At 37.2% G+C, this 18,901-nt stretch overlaps 1 protein-coding gene across 1 annotated transcript in view; it reads right to left on the bottom strand.

Annotated features, from left to right (window-relative positions):
* Positions 1–17,351, bottom strand: part of LOC136267671 (hemicentin-1-like) — a 61,267-nt gene extending 43,916 nt beyond the window's left edge. Inside the window, exons 1-8 of the mRNA XM_066062819.1 lie at positions 17,009–17,351; positions 16,766–16,906; positions 9,494–9,637; positions 8,447–8,710; positions 8,132–8,398; positions 2,067–2,327; positions 550–816; positions 248–499 (exon numbers count right to left, since the gene is read on the bottom strand). Of these exons, the coding sequence (XP_065918891.1) occupies positions 248–499; positions 550–816; positions 2,067–2,327; positions 8,132–8,398; positions 8,447–8,710; positions 9,494–9,637; positions 16,766–16,906; positions 17,009–17,351 (1,939 nt within the window). The remainder of the gene's footprint in view (positions 1–247; positions 500–549; positions 817–2,066; positions 2,328–8,131; positions 8,399–8,446; positions 8,711–9,493; positions 9,638–16,765; positions 16,907–17,008) is intronic.
* Positions 17,352–18,901: the final 1,550 nt, after the last annotated feature.

The following is an 18,901-nucleotide window of genomic DNA, read 5'->3' as shown; positions in this document are numbered from 1 at the left end:
AAAGAAATGGGTGATGATAGGTTAATGCCAAAATTTTAATAACAACAATTGAGGTGAATTTAGTGATGGTACTGAATTTACCTGTATTGTGATTACTAAAAGTCTTGGCATTAACAGCCATTTCTTGGCCACCACCTTGAATTTTACATCTCTTATCACCATGGCATTTTTGGAAAAGTTACACCCCTTTCACAGCTTGACTGTTTTGTTTTAGATAGAAATAACAAAATAATAAATAATGGCACACCTAGGGTAGCAGTGTTAGACATCACTGATAATGGTCCACTCTTCGCAGTACAAACATAACTACCAGCATCTTTTCTTCTAACTTTAGTAATTGTTAGTGTACTAGTGTCACCAGTTGATATTGATTGTCCTGTAACATCTCCACCATCACTAGTCCATGAGAATGTTACATCAGATGATACTGATGATGTACATGATAAGCTAACAAATGTACCATCTGGCACTAGCCTGTCTTGAGGATGAATAGTGATTTCTAATACATGTAATATTCATCAACAACATAACAACAAAAGTCAAACTTACTCAAAACAGTAACAGTAGCAATTTTTGATCTTGTGCCACCAGCTTCATTGGACACTACACACCTGTACTGTTGTGACTCTTGTAAGTTCCTCACAACAAGTCTCCTGTTATTACTGTCACTAATATCACTCCATTGTCCTTCATTAATATTCCTAGTCTGCCATTGATATGCAATTGATCCTCTACCAGTTCCCTCACAATTCAGAGTAACACTCATACTAACAGTTGTCAACTGACTGGTGGGTTGAGTTTTGATAGTGGGACGACCTGAGAACATAGATAGAACTACAAACTATACAATAGGAATAATTATTTGACAGAAGGAAAAGTTGATGAATCCACAGTTGACGATTTAAATGTTGATATATAGTATAATAATTCAATATTTAAGTTTAATAAACCAATTTAACCATGTTTACCATGTTTACTAGGTAATAAAGAGAATGTATAGACTAATGGTCTTATTTTGAGCCACATATGTATATTAGTGCTCACTAAGGTTTGGGCTTTTCTGGCCAAAAATATCACCCTAAAACCAGTCTCACTATACCTTCTTGGCTATAACCAATTTTAAAAGTGCTTTTAGGGTAATAAGTTGTTACAAAACTTCATTTTTTTATTTAGTGGAATTTTCTGCTGCATGACTAACTGACTGACAGACTTACTTACTAAGAAAAGCGTAACTTGATACCTATGGACTTATTTTCTTCACTGCTAGATGTCACTTCAGCCCAACTGGTGACTTTTGGCATACCACAGTACATAGAGCACATGCATCATATACTTTCCTTTGTTTCTTCATGACCCAGGTCATTTCATTGACAATACAAGGTGCCAATTCATGGTATAACACAATACAGCTTCCCTGTGCACCTATTGCTCACATTTCTGTAGCAACTGGATTAATTGCAGAGACACTTCTTCATTTGTAACAGGCAGAACATAGTTGAAAATGAAGTGTAATGGCCACTTCACGTTTCAGCAATTGACTGCTGGGGCATACATTCAGATGTAAATTAATTTCATGGCTTGCCTAGCGTCATTTTGTTTTGATGCGGTATGTGTGATTTCGCTAGTCATAATCATGTGATGAAAAAGTAAACAAAAAGGTACGTAGGAGGAAACATTAGGAATTTTAAGTTGGATTAGGGGTAAAATGTAGTGGAATAAAAAGTGAAACAAGAGAGATTGCCTATACCTGCAGATATACTAGTGAATATTTAATACTTAATTCAGAACCACAACTGAATTATAGGGATTAAAGACCTACTAGTATATCTGCAGGTATAGCCAACCTTCTTTGTTTCTTTACTTTTAGCTATTCCCTTGTTTAATTACTTTTTCTTTAATCCCTAATCTAAATAATTTTTCCTTCTACTTGTAGATCTAAACACCTACTTTTAAAGGCACCTATAAATACTTCACTTAAAGGTGACAAATTTATCTGATTCATCAAATTCATCAACCTTACTTTCATCACAATTTCCAGTTGTATGGTATAGTCAATGTGCATTTACCATATACAGTCAGGGTAGCAGTGTTAGACATCACTGATAATGATCCACTCCTCACAGTACACACATAACTACCATCATCACTACTCCTCACACTAGTAATTGTTAGTATACTAGTGTCACCAGTTGATGTTGATTGTCCTGTAATATCTCTACCATCACTAGTCCATGAGAATATCACATCAGATGATACCGATGATGTACATATTAAACTGACTGATGATCCAGCTGGGATTAGTCTGTCTTGAGGATGAGTAGTGATATCTACACAAAACATGCATTCAATATCATGCTCACTATATTAAATGGTATGGTAGTACTATTTAAGTAAAAGATCCCCTTGAAAATTTTGCGTGTTGCCAAAAATTCCGCCTTTAAAAATCATCCTAGAGATATTTTATGACACGAAAATCACCTTTACGGATAAGTACTAGTCCATACAGCATTAAATATAACAAAACACTCACTTACAGGTGGCCAGATATAGAATTTTTTTAAATTTCCAAAACTCGAATTTTAGTCTGCCTCACTGCCTAAATGACTGCCTGGCCACAGTCACAAGGCTAGAGGCCACACAAAGCAGCACACAGTCACTATTTTATGCCACAATAGCAAACTCACCAGTGGGATGTGCCTTTTGGGGTTCCGACGAATGTAGGCCCTCTGCACCTTGTCTTTTCTTTTATCTTCAATCAGGCTGCTTGTCTTCTTCATCCAATGAACCCATATCAAGGCATTAATTTTCTGTATCAACACTTTCTTTCAGCAGCATATTTAGACACCACAGAATTATTTCAGAGCTGGATTTCAGAAGCGCTTCAGTCCCGGCACTACTATAGAAGAGATATACTAGCTAGATATCTGCCTGCAACTCTGCGATTCGGATCCCGTTCGCAATAGGTTCACGACCACGCCCATCAAACAAAGCTCTATATAGGTGGACTAATAGCGAATAGAGTACGGAGACCACATGCACCTCTTAACAATCTAGCTATTTACTTATCAGTAAAGAAGATGACCTCACCCCAGCTCTTATTTGTCTAGCTAGCTGCACAACCCTTGGCTGACTCGAGATATACTCTAATACAACAGTCACTCTAATACAACAGTCATGTAAGGTATTCTAATAGAACAGTCGCAAGTTACATTGTAGCTAGCTGTGCTACAACAAAAAACTGACCTATGCAAAAAAGTAGTAAAACAAGAGATGAATGATACATGCTATTACAGTATAGCTTGATGGGAAAGTCCCTACTTTGGCACATTAGCTATAACAATTATTTTGTTCAATTCCAAAATAGTGACTTTCCCACCGAGTTTTGCTGTAATAGCATGCATCATTCATCTCTTGTTTCAGTATTTTTATTGCATAGATCCTTACTTCATTTTTGAATTAACAATTTTTTAAAATACTAGTGTAATAATATAAAGTTACATGATACATAATGCTTGTGCAGTAACACATTTATAACATTTCATTAATCACACAAAGAAATTTTTTAATCAATTATTTAGAAATATAGGACTGGCCAAATTGCCAAATACTTGTCTAAAGGATAAAACTGAGATTAGTAAGACTAGCATAAATTTGTAAGCTTGTTCGATGGTCCAGATAATGATTACTTGTGTTAGTAGTTATAATGCAACACAGCTTGTCTATAAAAAGAGTGCTTTCAGAAAGTAAACGTAACTGGTAACTAGAAGAGCTGATAATTATTATCCACACAAAAACAGCCAAGCTGTATAAAATAGGATGCGGCCTTCACAAATCCTGGGTGACAAAAGTTGTGAAATCAAAGGTGGCGCTGGGTGACAAAAGTTGTGAAATCAAAGGTGGCGGCTATGAAATGGCTGCAATGATGTGGATGATAATAAATTTTAATAATAGCCTTTGTGCATTATTATCATTAACACCATTTCAGCCATTTCATGGCTGCCACCTTTGATTTCACAACTTTTTTGAAGACCGCACCCTTTTATACAGCTTGGCTGTTTTACAAAAAACCTAAAAAAGTGAAAAAAAAGTTGCCTAAGCTAGGGTTCACACCTTCTCCCTACTCATTAGTCCATACTCGTAACCACTGCATGTACATAACCACTGTACCACCGGTGCTGCAACTACCCACCTCCCTTAGTTTTTACCTTATAAACATCCGAATGAAGTGACTTTTATATACTAGACAGATGCTAACAGTATTATGGGATGAGCCTGAGATAGTATTTGACAGTTTGGAATTATGTGGGCTATAGTTATCATATGAAAGTGTTGTACTGTAAGACAGATTACTATCATGATAGAAGCCCATACACACTTCCAAAATAATATTGCATAACGAAAACACAGAAGTTAGTAGGCCAGGCAAGGCTAAATTGGGAGGTAACATATCACTTGCAAAACCAGTTGAAATGTGATTCCTATGTACACCATGTAGATAGCTACACCACAAACCCTCACATAGCTAGCTGTGTTAACTGATAAAGACAGACAGTAAGTATACAAGTATGCTATAGCACTTTTAGCACACACTAAGACCGTGACTATAGCCATTTCATCAGTACTGCTGTTTAATTCACAACAAACATGTATGGCATGTAATAACAAGCAAGCTTTAGTTAACTTATGCCTTTTGTGTGACCCTGTCATTGACACTGAAAAATTGATAATTAATAAATAAATAAATAAACTTATTCACTGAGTGGTTTCCCTGTTGAATTACACTATGATCATGGATTACAATTTAGACCATCAGAATAGGATTCACTAAGCTATTTATAGCTGCACAGAAACAATTACAATTACTCTCGTTATAAGAAGTATGTCTGTTGCAGGTGTGGCAGTTGGGATAACATCAGCGATCACTGATTCTGTTTCTGTATCATGCTTAATAGAGTCATCATCTGTGTCCTGCCGATCATCATCTGAGAAGAAATCCAAAAAGTAATAATTATGTTCAAGGGAATCTCTGGAATTGTTCTCTAAATCAGCATCACTGTTGTTGAATGTTGCTGCAAAAGCGTGAAAGTGGCTGGTACCCCTTAGTTTGTGCTCAAAACACAGTAGAAATAACTCCTTTCTTCAACGATGCTTGCCATGATACAATAAAGTAATTAGCAGCAGAAAATAGCTTAGGTATGTAAGTATCAGCATTGTGATATTGTGTACAGCAATTTGCATGATTTAAAGAGACAGATGGGAATTGTTCAAGACATATTGAGCACTTAAGTTGCTGCAGTGATGCTAAATCATCTTATTTTGGCAATAACTGTTGGGCCATCAATATGAAGGTGCTGCAGGTGTGGAAATTGTGGCAATGTTTCAGAGTGGCTTCTGCTTGTCAGTTCCACTCAGCCACTATGATTGTGATGACGATAGGTAAATAAAACAGTTATAATAATTACATGAAATGACATCCTGATTTTGTCTCTCATTGTTTGTAGGAAAGCTTCCTGCTTTTGGTGTTCCGAATCTGCGAGCTGAGCACGTCTTCTTCTGACGAATTTTCCTTTGCCTACTTCTTCGTTCCAGCATCACCTTATTCTGGCATCTCATTGGCCCTCCTTATTCTATACAACTCCCTCCTCCTTTTTATTGTTTGTTCTCTCATGCGCTACAAAGATATCCAGTACTGTACATGTGCCAGCACACACGATGAACGGTTTTGCCAGTAAAACACTTCAGTTATTAGTATGTTTTTTGTATTTGGTTGTACATTTGGCAGGACATTGTCAACTACAAATCTTATGTGGGTGACTTTCTAGTGTGGGGCTCACTCAGAATAAGTAAAACCCAAAGCTGAACTCGACCCTAACGCTATTAACTACTTGTTGCATGCCCTAAAGAGAAAAGGCAAACTACTGATTATGTGCCCTAAAGTCAAATACTCAAGGCATGCTAATAGATTTGTGCCCTAAAGTTGAATACTCAGGGCATACCGGATGCGTGCCAACCCTAATTCACCTCAATGTAACTAGTGTTTTTGGTAATTCAATTAAATGATGGACTAGTGCCGGTAAAATAGCTGTTCATGTTCACAACCAGTGCCGGCATTATATATCCACTCCGATTACTTTTATAATGCTCTAATAGAGGATTTCACACATAGAATGTTCTAGAACAATCTAGATTTTCCATTGGTAGATGTATGACATTATGAAACTTTTACTATTGAGCTAGAATTTCCATTTATAAAGTAGAAATTATGCAAGGTGAACAGCCATGACAGCAGTGGCTCAGATTTGGGTGCTCAGTATGGAGGTCCCTGGTTCAAATGCTGGTAAGTTTTTTGAAACATTTTTCATGCACCTTTTTACCCCACGGTGACTGTTCTTTTAGAGTATTTCAAACCCACGATTTAGAGTTGTTTGGTTTTTGCCTTGTAACTCTGTAACTGTTAATGCGATTTCTTTTTAACCACAAAAGGTTTGAGCTATGATGGTTAACCTATATGCATACCGATTTTTAAGTTATTCCCCATAAGCGATTTACCCTGTATGTGTGACAACAAGTCAGCCTTTCTAAATGCAAATCATCATCCATAGTTTTACGACTGTCAATCAGATATGCACCAAACTTGGTACAGGATTTTGCTGCAATATTATGTTCTTAAACTGTACCAAAGCTCAAGAAAATCAAGTTGTGCATTTGCATTTTATAATGGTTTTTGTAAAGTGTGCTACAAAAGAATAATCTAAGCCCCCTGGCTCCCCTAAACGAAGAAGAAAAAATGAGGAAATTAAGCCAAATTTTGAAGGCTCATATTTCATGATTGCATTAGGCAATCTTGCTCAAATGTGGTATGTGGGGTGTTGACATTGGAGGAATGTGCAGTTATAAACATGATTCCAATTTGAGAAGGGAGCACGGAGCTACAGTATGTATGCATGAAAATCGCATTTTGCATGCCAGCTTTCTTGGCCACATGACACACTATCATGGGTCTTGATATGGACTGGCTAATATTAATATTTAGCATTAGTCTTTTATGTGCAGTAAGACTGCACTCCTAATTAACTCTCTTAACTCTAATTGGCTATACTAGTCTATACAGCTATTTTAATAGTCAGTGTAGAGAAAAAATGTTGCCAAATTATTTGCCAATTAGAGCTGAAAGGAATTAGACAACATGAGTCATTGATAAAGTACCATTGTCCATATTTTTAGTTAGTTGCATTACCAGAAGTACAAGGAAAACTTGTGAAATCAAGGTGGCAATGTTAATGTCAATATTTTTACAGTATTGTCATTCCGACCTCACTTCTAATACAGCACTTATTTTTGTAGCTGTACTAGTTGAAACATTCTAAAATTGTTAGCTATAAGCAACAAAAGCTTGATGGTTCGGCCTATCAAACAAATTGAAAGAGACATGTTCAATTAATTCACCATTGAGCCCATATCAAACAATATGCAATAGCTTATTTGCAAATATAGTTTGGTGAAGTCCCATGGATTCACTGAACATTAGCCTTACCAGCTTTTGTTGGTTGCAATATAATGTAGAAAGTAAATGAGGTAGATGGCTGGTGGTAGTTAAAATTGAGATTTCTAGTAATTTTCTAATCACATAGTGATTTAGTTTGCCATACATTAGTCTCAATAGTAGGAGTGCAATTAATCCCAAATCGCATGGCCTTGTTTCTGTAATTTCACTGTAAAGTAGCCAATACAATAGCATGATGATAGAAGCCATTTAAGTGTAACATACATAGACATTTTGAGCGGTCAATCAGAATTGCTGACATGTGAAGCCTTTTAAGTGCAACAACAAATGATATAATACAAAGAAGGATGATGCAATCACCTGGTAGAAGTTAATGGCCACATAGAACTGGATAGATGTGTACTACAAACCATGAAGGGTGGTCACTATGTGATTAGTAGGCAATCGCACACATTTTCGTGCAATTATGGAATGATTGTACTTGTAACAGCCAAAATTTTCGCCTCATGCAATTTTGACTGTTACTCGTACAATTATTCCCTAATTGCACTCAAATGTATGTGATTACCTATACAAACCCCTATCTCGTTTTTCATAGATATTACCTTTAATTGGTTGATAACTTACTCAAAACAGTAACAGTAGCAATATTTGATGATGTCCCACCAGCTTCATTGGACACTACACACCTGTACTGTTGTGACTCTTGTAAGTTACTCACAACAAGTCTCCTGTTATTACTATTACTAATATCACTCCATCGTCCTCCATTAATATTCCTAGTCTGCCATTGATATGTAATTGATCCTCTATCAGTTCCCCCACAATTCAGAGTAACACTCATACTAACAGTTGTCAACTGACTGGTGGGGTGAGTTGTGATAGTGGGAGGACCTGTGGACACTTGTGTCATCATGTCTTACCTGTTAGGACAATACTCACCATACACATTCACAGTAGCACTCCTTGACATCACTGGTCCAGCCCCATTTCTTACTACACACCTATATTGTCCAACTGCCATGTTTCTATTAGTAGTGTATGATGGACTGTTAGCATTGTTAATAGTGGTCCAACTACTACCAGAACTTCTTCTGTCCCAGGAATATACTAGAGTTCCTAGACCACTAGTTCTACACATGAGAGTGATGCTTCTTCCCATTAGTATATCACCACCTGTTGGGTGAGCTGTGATCTCTGGAGGACCTGTATAAGTGATATGTACCTTATCTCATACATCTAAATACCATATGTGACCAGATCTGCAAAAAACTGATGCATTATTCAAATTCTTTACTATTAAATTACTATGTAGCCAGGGAATACTCTGCTAAAACTTCTAAGAACGTTAAGTGCTATAGAATAATAATAACAGAAAGGTTAATTTGTACGGTAGCTATTGGGAGAGTTAAAAGTGCTTAATAATAATACCATCATAATATATGAATGCAATGATATACAGAGTTGAAACCTGCATGTACCATTGTTTTTGCTGTGAACAAGCAAATTCATTGCTGGCTATACTCTTTCCCTGTATCACTATTCTTAATCACAGACAGGGTCGAAATCACTGCAGTGAAGAAAGATTGATGGTATACACTCTTTATGATGTGACATAAACCAACACTCATACAGTATCACATGTTCACATTGGTGTACTCTAAAGATTTTAAAGCTTCTCTTCAATAGGCGAATAAGATGATATCCAGATTTATACAGTTAGCGTCTTTCACTACCAAGAACAAAACATTGCATACAATTTCAAAACTTTTTTAATAGCACATTTGTACTGTAAACTTTATCCTTGTGTTATTACTGTAGTCAGTTTTCGCAGACCCGGCCACATAATACATTACATCTCACCATACACATTCACAGTAGCACTATTAGACACAACTGATCCAGCCTCATTGCTCACATTACACCTGTACATGTACTCTCCAATAGTCAGTGTTGAATCAGTAGTGTATGATGTTGTGTTATCATTACTAACAGTAGTCCAACTACTACCAGAACTTCTTCTCTCCCAGGAATATACTAGTGTTCCTAGACAACTAGCTCTACACATGAGAGTGATGTTTCTTCTTATTGGTACATCACCACCTGTTGGGTGATCTGTGATAACTGGAGGACCTACATATAGAAATAACAGTTAACTGTTTGGATAATCCAAGTACATAACAGTTAATTATAGTCTGTTCGCATTCATCTGAGCCCTCATTTCTTGTTAATAACTCTTGTTACATGGACAGCTGCCCAAACATTTAGTAGTGCTGTGAAGCCCTTCAAACACGGAACTAATAGTCAAAAAACGCTTTGATATGGTCAAGTAGTATGGATGATTCAGGCACGTAAACATGTTTACAACATGAAAACGTGCCTGTTCCAGTACAAAACCATTGCGAGTGAACATGTGTTCACCTCTCTCCTAGGCTATTAGTCTAGACTGGTTTGGGTGATTGGTTGTACTAGCCATAATGGGTGATTAATCACTCAATGCAGGCTATTACTAGCCTGCACATAGGCCTGGCAGATCTATAACTACTTGATATAGAACTTTAACTACCTGATATAGAACTGTGGCTTATTGAAAAGGTTCTATAACTGCCAATATTGTACTTTGTGTGGAAGGATCAAAGCAATGCCATGTAGTGTATTGTCCATACAGTACTAATCAGCTGCAAAACTGTACTGTATGAGTTATACAAAACAGTTATGCAGCTAGTTGGGCAAATACTGTACAGTCATGCGCTTAATTGGGCAAATACAGCACACTTGGGCAAATACAGTGCAGTTATGCGGGGAATTTATTTATGAAGTGTTACAAAAACAACACACTGTAAATCACTAAAACCAGCCAAACTAATCCTACCAGTTCATTCTACAGCTAGAAATAGACTGTATAAACACTTACTGATCATCTGATCATGAAGCTATTTAAACATGACTTCACTAAAACAGCACAATTGATCACGTGCGTGACATTGTAAACCGCTGAAACTAGCCAAACTAATCCTATTAGTTCGTTCTATGACTAGAAATAGATTATATGAACACTTACTTATATCCTAAATCGCAGTGGTTTGAATACTAGAGAAAATTGCTCTGAGCCAGACAACCAGGAAGAACAATACAATACTTAAAGCACTGCCTATGCTTGTGTGTACGAAAACTACAGCACTCAGGGGGTGTCTCAAAACAAATACAGCACTTGGCTTCACCTCATGCTGCATTAGCCTCTCAACATGCCCCCTTCTGTTGTATTTTCCATACACAGGAGCGGCGGTACTTTAACTATAACATATAGAAAAGTTGCATTCTGTATAGCTAATATAGAACTGTTTTTTGTTTGCTATCATCCTCCCATGCAAGGTTCTTTAAACATACATACATATATATATATATATTTTTTTTTTTACGTTTTGTAAATCTCACTGTAGAAAAGTACAGCACATAGCTATATACACAGTTATTATAGAGTCATAATATATCTTTGTATGTTCTGTAAAAGAGTCCGCCATCCATTTGTGTGACCTTCTAATAGAATATTTGGTGGAATTGAATCCCATAGGTCAACAACTGCTGCCTGCCAGCCGCGACGAAAATGGTCTAAAGTATGAAAGTTGCATGGGTTCTGGAAATGTAGATGGCTGGCTGGATCAAAGCCACGCAACCTCTGAGATGATCTAAGTGGAGTCTTAAACTTAGGACAGAAGGTTTGCAGATTACCACGACCAGCCAGAAGGCGACAAGTAAGACCCAGAATTGAAGCATTCCGATTATCAGTTAGAGATTGAAATGACATGCTCTCAACACGAGCTTGGAACTGATCCAAACAATTCAGATGAGTCAAAGCTTCTCCGGAATAAACGACACAACCATATTCCAGTACAGGGCGGATCCAGGATTTATAAAGGTGGCAATGCTCTGACTTCCAAATAAAGATCGACAACGATACAACTGGCCCAAACGTTGCTTCCCACGACTTATAACACTATATATATATATATATATATATATGTGACTGGGCCTGCGAAAACAGGGCATGTGGGCACAAACTACACCACGTCACTCTACAGGTCATATCTCAGTGCTGGAACAGCATATTTGTATTTAGTTAGTTGCATCATAAAGCCAATTACATTCTTACTAGATGCTCAAAATTGCATTGCCATAGCATACTGATACAAAAAGGTACAAATGATGAAAGTTTTAAAAAGTAGGCAAAAATCATGTGCCCACATGCCCTATTTTCGCAGGCCCGGTCACATATATATAATTAATTAATTTCAAAACAATAGAGTAAAGATTGTGCTGATTGTGGCACTTAAAAATAGCTATAAAAAGAAGTTTATAAATAAATAAATGATAAAGTTTTTTATGTGGTGGCACGATTAGTCTTTAGTAATGGAAAACTTATTGCCTTTCATACTATTTTTATTCTATAGTAGCTACTCTTTAATAACACAATTATTGCCTTGAAATTTAAAATAATTAGTATAAGAAATTTTTGCATTTAGTAGAGATCACAGAAATGAAAAGCAATGAAACAAGGGAGGTCATCTACACCTGCAGCTATACTAGTCGACATTTAATCCTTAATTCAGTCATGGATCCCTACAATTAAAGCTTATTTGTGTCCTTTTCATGAAACATACTTTATAGCTGATGATCCAGCACATAATACCATATCAAAGGATAGAATGGCACCAAACATTATGCACAATTCTGGCTGGCTATCATACAGTATGGCAGTACTGTACAGTAGAGATGTACGTCTTTCTGCCCACAAATATCACCCAAAAACCAGCCTTGTCTTCCCTTCCTTTGGGAATGTGGATTTTCATTGTATGGCAATGCTTTTTGTCAGGGCTGCCGAGATGATTTAGGGGGCCCAGAGCAAATATAGAATGTGGGGCCGCTACAACCCATAACTTTCAATAACGAAAAACAGACAAAAGGACATTACAACAACAAGCTTAGCTAACCAGCTACTAGACTACAGCTAAAAGCAAACCAGTTAAACTTATTAACAGTTTTTTAGCATGCAAAGCATGCCAAGGGGTATGGGGGCATACCTCCAGTAAAATCAGACTTTCTGAGATTGAATACGAGGGTAATTTTACAAGAACAAGCTTAGGTAACTTGCTACAACTAAAAAAGCAAAAGCCACTAGTTACCAACTTATAAGCTTATTGACAGCTTTAGCATGCAAAGCATGCCAAGCTAGTGGGGTCTGGAGGCATGCCCCTTTAGAAAATTAGACTGAATATGAGAGTGGTTTTACAAAAAAAAGCTTAGCTACTAGACTACAACCAATAGCATACCACTAGCTACTAACTGATAAGCTTATTTATAGTCAAGCCAGAAGGTCTGGGGGGGCATGCCCCCCAGGAAAGTTTTGAAAATTAGACCCTCTGAGATTGAATAATTATGAGAGTGACTTTAGTAATTTATCACAGTATAATTATAATGTTTATCGAACTGTTGTATTAGGGTGATTGCTGTATTAGGGTATCTCAAGCTTGACTTTATAACAAGCTTTCTGCCAAATACATATCACCTAGGAAATTTTTATACTCTCTGCTAGACTGATTTTAACAGTCACTATAATTGAATATTTTCCTGACTGCTGAAATAGGGTGACTGTTCTATTAGAGTATTTTGATCTTGTGTAAAAGTCATACTGTCTCTCTCTCTCTATATATATAATATATATATATATATATCCATTCAAAAACAGCTAAGCTGTAAAAAAAGAGTGTGGCCCTCAAAAGCCTGGGTGTGAAATCAAAGGTGGCGGCCAAGAAATGGCTGCAATAATGTTAATGCTAATAAATTTTAACAATACACACAGCCATTATTAAAAATTTTTTAGCATTAACATCATTGCAGCCATTTCTTGGCCGCCACCTTTGATTTCACAACTTTTTCGCCTAGGCTTTTGAGGGCTGCACTTTTTTTTTACAGCTTGGCTGTTTTTGAGTGGATTTCACTTCTTTTTGTATTTTCAAAACCAAATCCTGCACCTTTTTACTGGGATATGATTTCCAGGCTGTTGTATCACAAGTTTTGCTAGCATGTAGCACTTATTATGATGATTATGATGATGATGATTCGTGTGAGTCGGTCGTATTAGCCTGCTCGCAGACCACCTGGGGGCGAAACTAAGAATACTACAAATATACCACTGATAGATACGAAAATGGCTCTGATTTGATGAAATAGCTACTAGATTGAGCCTCAAAGTGTTGCAACAATAGTATGGTGTTGATGCTCTAATAGAGCGCACATTTTTGCTTTTCACTGAAATCATCTAATAGAACACACATAGAATGTTCCAGATTTTCTATTGGTAGATCAGTTTTACTTATTAAGCTAGAATTTTCATTTATAAGGTAGAAATTAAGTGAAGTGATCAGCCGAGATAGCAGTGATTCAGTGGTTAAGGATGTAGACGTTAGGTACGGAGGTCCTTGGTTCAAACTCTGGTCATGATGAGTTCATTTTTTTTCGACATTTTTTATGCACCTTCCCCCCCCCCCGGTGATTGCTTTATTAGAGTATCTCGATTCGCGATTTTACACTTGCTCGGTTTTTGCTTTATAATTTTGTAGCTGTAAGTCTGTTGCTGTTCTAACCACTACAAGGCACTCCTACGATGATCAGCCCATGTACACACAAATTTTCAAGTTATTCCTCTACTCAGTTTACCCTGTAGTCATGACAAAAGTTTCATCTATTTTTACGTGAATAAACGCTCATAACTCCTTGGATATTTATCAGATTCATAGCAAACTTGGTACGCGAATGCACCTTTACACGCTCTTTACTTGTGCCAAATATTGATACAATGGAGTTACAAGTTTGTGTTTTATAGCAATTTTTGCAAAGTGAGCAAAAAGAAATCAAAGCCCCCGTAGCCCCCCTACGGCGAAGAGAAAAAAACGAAGAAATTAAAACGAAACTTTGGCCACTCATATCTCAGAAACGGCTAGGGAGATTTCCTTCAAATTTGGTATGCGGCGTGACCTATCTGGCGGGCACCTCTGTAGAGAAACTAGTTCCAATCGAATAAGAGATCATGGAGCTACAAAGGTGTGAAAATCGCATTTTCTTTCTTCCTGTAAATATACTCACGGTGTGGCGCGCCGGCTTCTTGGGCCACACAACACACTACTGTGTGTCTTGATATAAGCGCCTTATAAGACATAATACAAGTAATGGTTTGCTGCCACTGCTGCACTGCATTACTATGGATCTCATTGAGCTCAGATAGTGTCTCTTAAGGCTTCTTATACATCTTTTGAGTCTACAGGGAAGATTTATACTGTTATAATAATAATAATAATGTACTTTACAGTGTACATATACATACATACATACAGGTTGCAGATGTTGGTATGATAGAATCGGCACACGTGGCAGCACACTGATGGTCCACTGACATCCTGTGTAAGTGGCCAGAAGCTAAATTGTAGTAGTGATTAGCTACAAAGTTTACTTACTTGATTACTTAAAGGGGGGGAAATTAACAGTTAAAGGGAGTTGAAGTTAGGTTGGTGAGGGATCTTTGAACACTTTGAGCATGGACATAAAAATGAAAAAGAGCAGGTGTTGTTGGAGCTAAAATTGGCAGTGAAATGATTCCAAAGATGATCTAAAAGTTTGGCCTTTATCTTGAGTGGGTTGTCCGGGTAGTTGATAACGGGAAGGGCATTCCAGATGCGAGGAAGCTGGTTAAAATAGAAGTTACTAGTGGAATTGTCAGGTGATCTTGTTTGGAGTAGCTTGTTTCCAGAAGCTAGAAGTGTGTGACCAGTTGCAAATTTTATGAAATTATTTATGTCAAATCCATTGTGAGGGTGATGGAGATTTTTAAGAAAGAACATCACATCATTTATTATTATCATTATTTATTATTAGCGCTTTACAGTGACATTTACATCAAGAATGTACATCAGGGGTAGCATATGGAGTTTAATAAGACGAGACTTGTAGTCAGTAGAGTAATCATGTAGAATGTATTGGTTGCACGCCTCTGAACACGTTCCAGTTGCTGAATGTGCTTAATTAGGTGGGGTTTCCAGATGACCGAACAGTAGAAAAACTGGGATCTAACAAGAGAGGTATATAGTTGAGATTTGGCTTGGACATAATTTTGTAGGGAGAAAGTTCTTCTTAGAAGTCCAAGTACCTGATAGGATTTGGAGATAATGTGGTTATAGTGAGCATCCCATGATAAGTCACTTGATAACATAATTCCTAGATCTTTGTATGTATCAACACAAGAAATCTGGGAGGTGCCGATATTGTAAGATGTTGGAGATTTCCTTTTAAAAGATAGCAGAAAGATTTTTGATAGACCAAATAGAAGATCCAGTGGGTACTCCAAAAGTTTAAATTATTTAAGTCTTCTTGAAGTTTAAGTGAATCTAGTGGTGAGGAGATAGTTTTGATGCATTTGGTGTCATCTGCAAATAGAAAAAATAGACAAAATTTAATGATGTCCGGAATATCATTAACATATATGAGAAATAGAAGTGGGCCAAGTATACTTCCCTGTGGGATTCCGGATGAAACTGAGACAAAGAGTTGTTAATCTTCACACACTGATAACAATTAAGTAGATATGATTCAAACCATGACCAAAGCTTGCCAGAAATTCCAAGTGATCGAAGTTTGAATAACAGTTCCTTGTGGGGGACACTGTCAAAAGCTTTTTTGAAGTCAAGATAGACTACATCCGTTTGGTCATTAGTACTAAGTATAGTGTTCAACATGAGAAGCAACTGTTGCACTGTGGATCGATTTTTTTAAGAAGCCAAACTGCTGAGGTGAGAAAACTTGAAATGTAAGAAATGGTTTTGTTGTAAACTAGTAGTTCTAATACCTTAGATGTAAGGACGATAGTTAGTAACTTGAGTCTTGTCACCAGATTTATGTACAGGAACAATCGTGTGTATGCGCCATTCATAAGGTAGGGAGCAACTATTTAAGCTGATTGTAAACAAATGGTGTAATGGCTTAGCAAGAATGTTAGCATATTGTTTGAGAATCCTTGGGCCAATACCATCAATACCAGTGACCTTGTCAGTATGGAGTGAAACGAGTGCTTCATATACTTCCTGTTCAGATATTTGGATTGATACTAAGTGACGTCTGACAGATGGGTCAATTTTGTCAGGGTAGGGTGGGAGTACGAAGTCTGAGGAGGTAAACACTGAGAAGAAAACATTAAAAGAGAGGCTTTATCAGCACTGTCAGTGGCAAGACCACTGTTATAAAGGACAGAGGATGGTATAAAGCTGGATTTTTTGACACTTCTTATATATTTATAGATCATGGAGTTATTATTTAGTGCAAAGTTATTGATTAACTTTCTTTCAAACTCTGACTTGGCTTTATGGATTTCATCAGACAGTGACTGTTCAGCAGTGTGTAAACGATTCCTGATACTGGAGGAGGGAGATCTGCAAAGTCTTCATTTAAGAGACCTGATACAGTTAATCTGATGTCTGATTGCTGAAGTGAAATATTTGGGCTGGTGAGTAGCATTGAGCTTGATCTTTGGAATAAATTTTGCCATAGCGTCGCATAGTGTGGATTTTATATATGACCAGATAAATTCAACATTGTTAGACTGAAAACAATTAGAAAAATCAATATTGCACAGAAAGTTAATCAGGCCATCGTAGTCTCTCTTATTGTAGTCAAAAATGTAGATTGGTTCAGAGGAGATACTGTGCTGGGTAGTTGATAGCTGGAGTTTGAAGCTGATTAAGTAATGGTCAGACTTTATTGCCGGATTTAGATCATTAGATATAACAATGTCTTGTATGTCCATAGCTATGTGTGGATAATGTAGCTGTGGGGCACCTACTACTGTATGAGGCCCTTAAAGGCCCCCTTTGGGGCACCTTACAAAGTGGATCCCAGAGCAAACTGCCCCAGTTACTCCCCCTGTTGGCAGCCTTGCTTCTCGTGGATGATCGCTGCTCAACTTCTTTACTGCTGCATCACTGGTAATGATAGCCATGCCCATCTAAATCAAAAGAAATGATCAGTTGGCAACTGCATGCTCTATGGATGTTTTTTGAACTTGAACTACTTTAAACACACACACATATATATATAAATAACCTCACATGGGAGGATCAAAGCAAAAAACAGTTCTATAAAAGCCATACGGTGTTCTATATCAGGTAGTTACAAAACTGCCAGCTATTATTTTCAGGCCAACAGCCTGCTTGAATGACTACTATCGCCCATTCTGGCCAATACAACTGATCAACCAAGCCAGTCTAGGCTGATATACTGCACTGTGCTGGCTGACCAGGCATCCCAACCAGTAAAGAAGAACCACTGGATTTAATTTATAGACATACTTGAAATTTTTGATGATGGTTGCTTGTGGTCAGCAGCAGTGAATGTTTTTATTACGTTTTGTTCACATAAATGGACAAGTCCTAGGTAAATATGCTTATTAAGTGCCACAATCAAAAACTTTTAGCTGTTGAGAAGATGGACTAGACTCATCCAAGATTAATGTAGGTGCAGCACAGGTGCACAGAAGGTGCAACACAATGCCTATTCTACCAATGATAGGACTACTCCATGAGTTTCTAATTGTTGTGTGTACCTCAAGTTGATGGTCCTCTGTACCAGTTAAAGCACCACCTAGGCTCTTGCTATAGGTCAAACATAGCATTCAAAGAGTGGTGTGGAGACAAAATATGGCACTCGGCTCTACCTCTTGTTATATCTGTCTCACGCCCACTCTTTTACATGCCATATTTGACATATAGTATTCATGGCAGTGCTTTAACTCTGTATTCAGCTGACCTGTCCATACCTTGCGCCAGATACTTTCAACATCTTAGCATCAGAAATCACAAATAGAGGAACAGCTTGACCTGTAGCACTCACACAATGAATAACTGTTACTTGTAATTTGTCAACATTTTACTTCGAAACTTTTTGTCCACGACACATGTAACAAACTTGGGAATGGTGAAAAGGTATCCCTGTTTCATCAGCATTTATATATAATGTGGCTTGTCTAATAGGCTATTCACAGTAAACGTAGTTTTGAAACATTCAGCCATTGTGTGTTTGTTCGTACACTCCATTCAGACATTAGCAATTTAGTCTCTTTTTCAAAATGTAAGTGTTAGTTGTCTTTTCATAAATCAAGATTATTCAAAGGCAAAATTTACCTACACTTGTCAAGTGGCTATTGTGCTTTGTTTTCAGCTATTTTCTGCCAGTTCTATAACATTACAAAGGAAGATCAGTACAAAAAGCTCTTCTGCAATCAACCTACTCATAATCAGTCATCTTGTACACTATGAAAATTACAAACAATCCTTGTGATAGCCAGCACTGAAAGCCATG

This window comes from Dysidea avara, chromosome 9 (assembly GCF_963678975.1).
Source record: "Dysidea avara chromosome 9, odDysAvar1.4, whole genome shotgun sequence".
Taxonomy (NCBI): domain Eukaryota; kingdom Metazoa; phylum Porifera; class Demospongiae; order Dictyoceratida; family Dysideidae; genus Dysidea; species Dysidea avara.
Note: the sequence above shows the minus strand (reverse complement) of the source record. Positions and strands in the feature narration are given on the sequence as shown.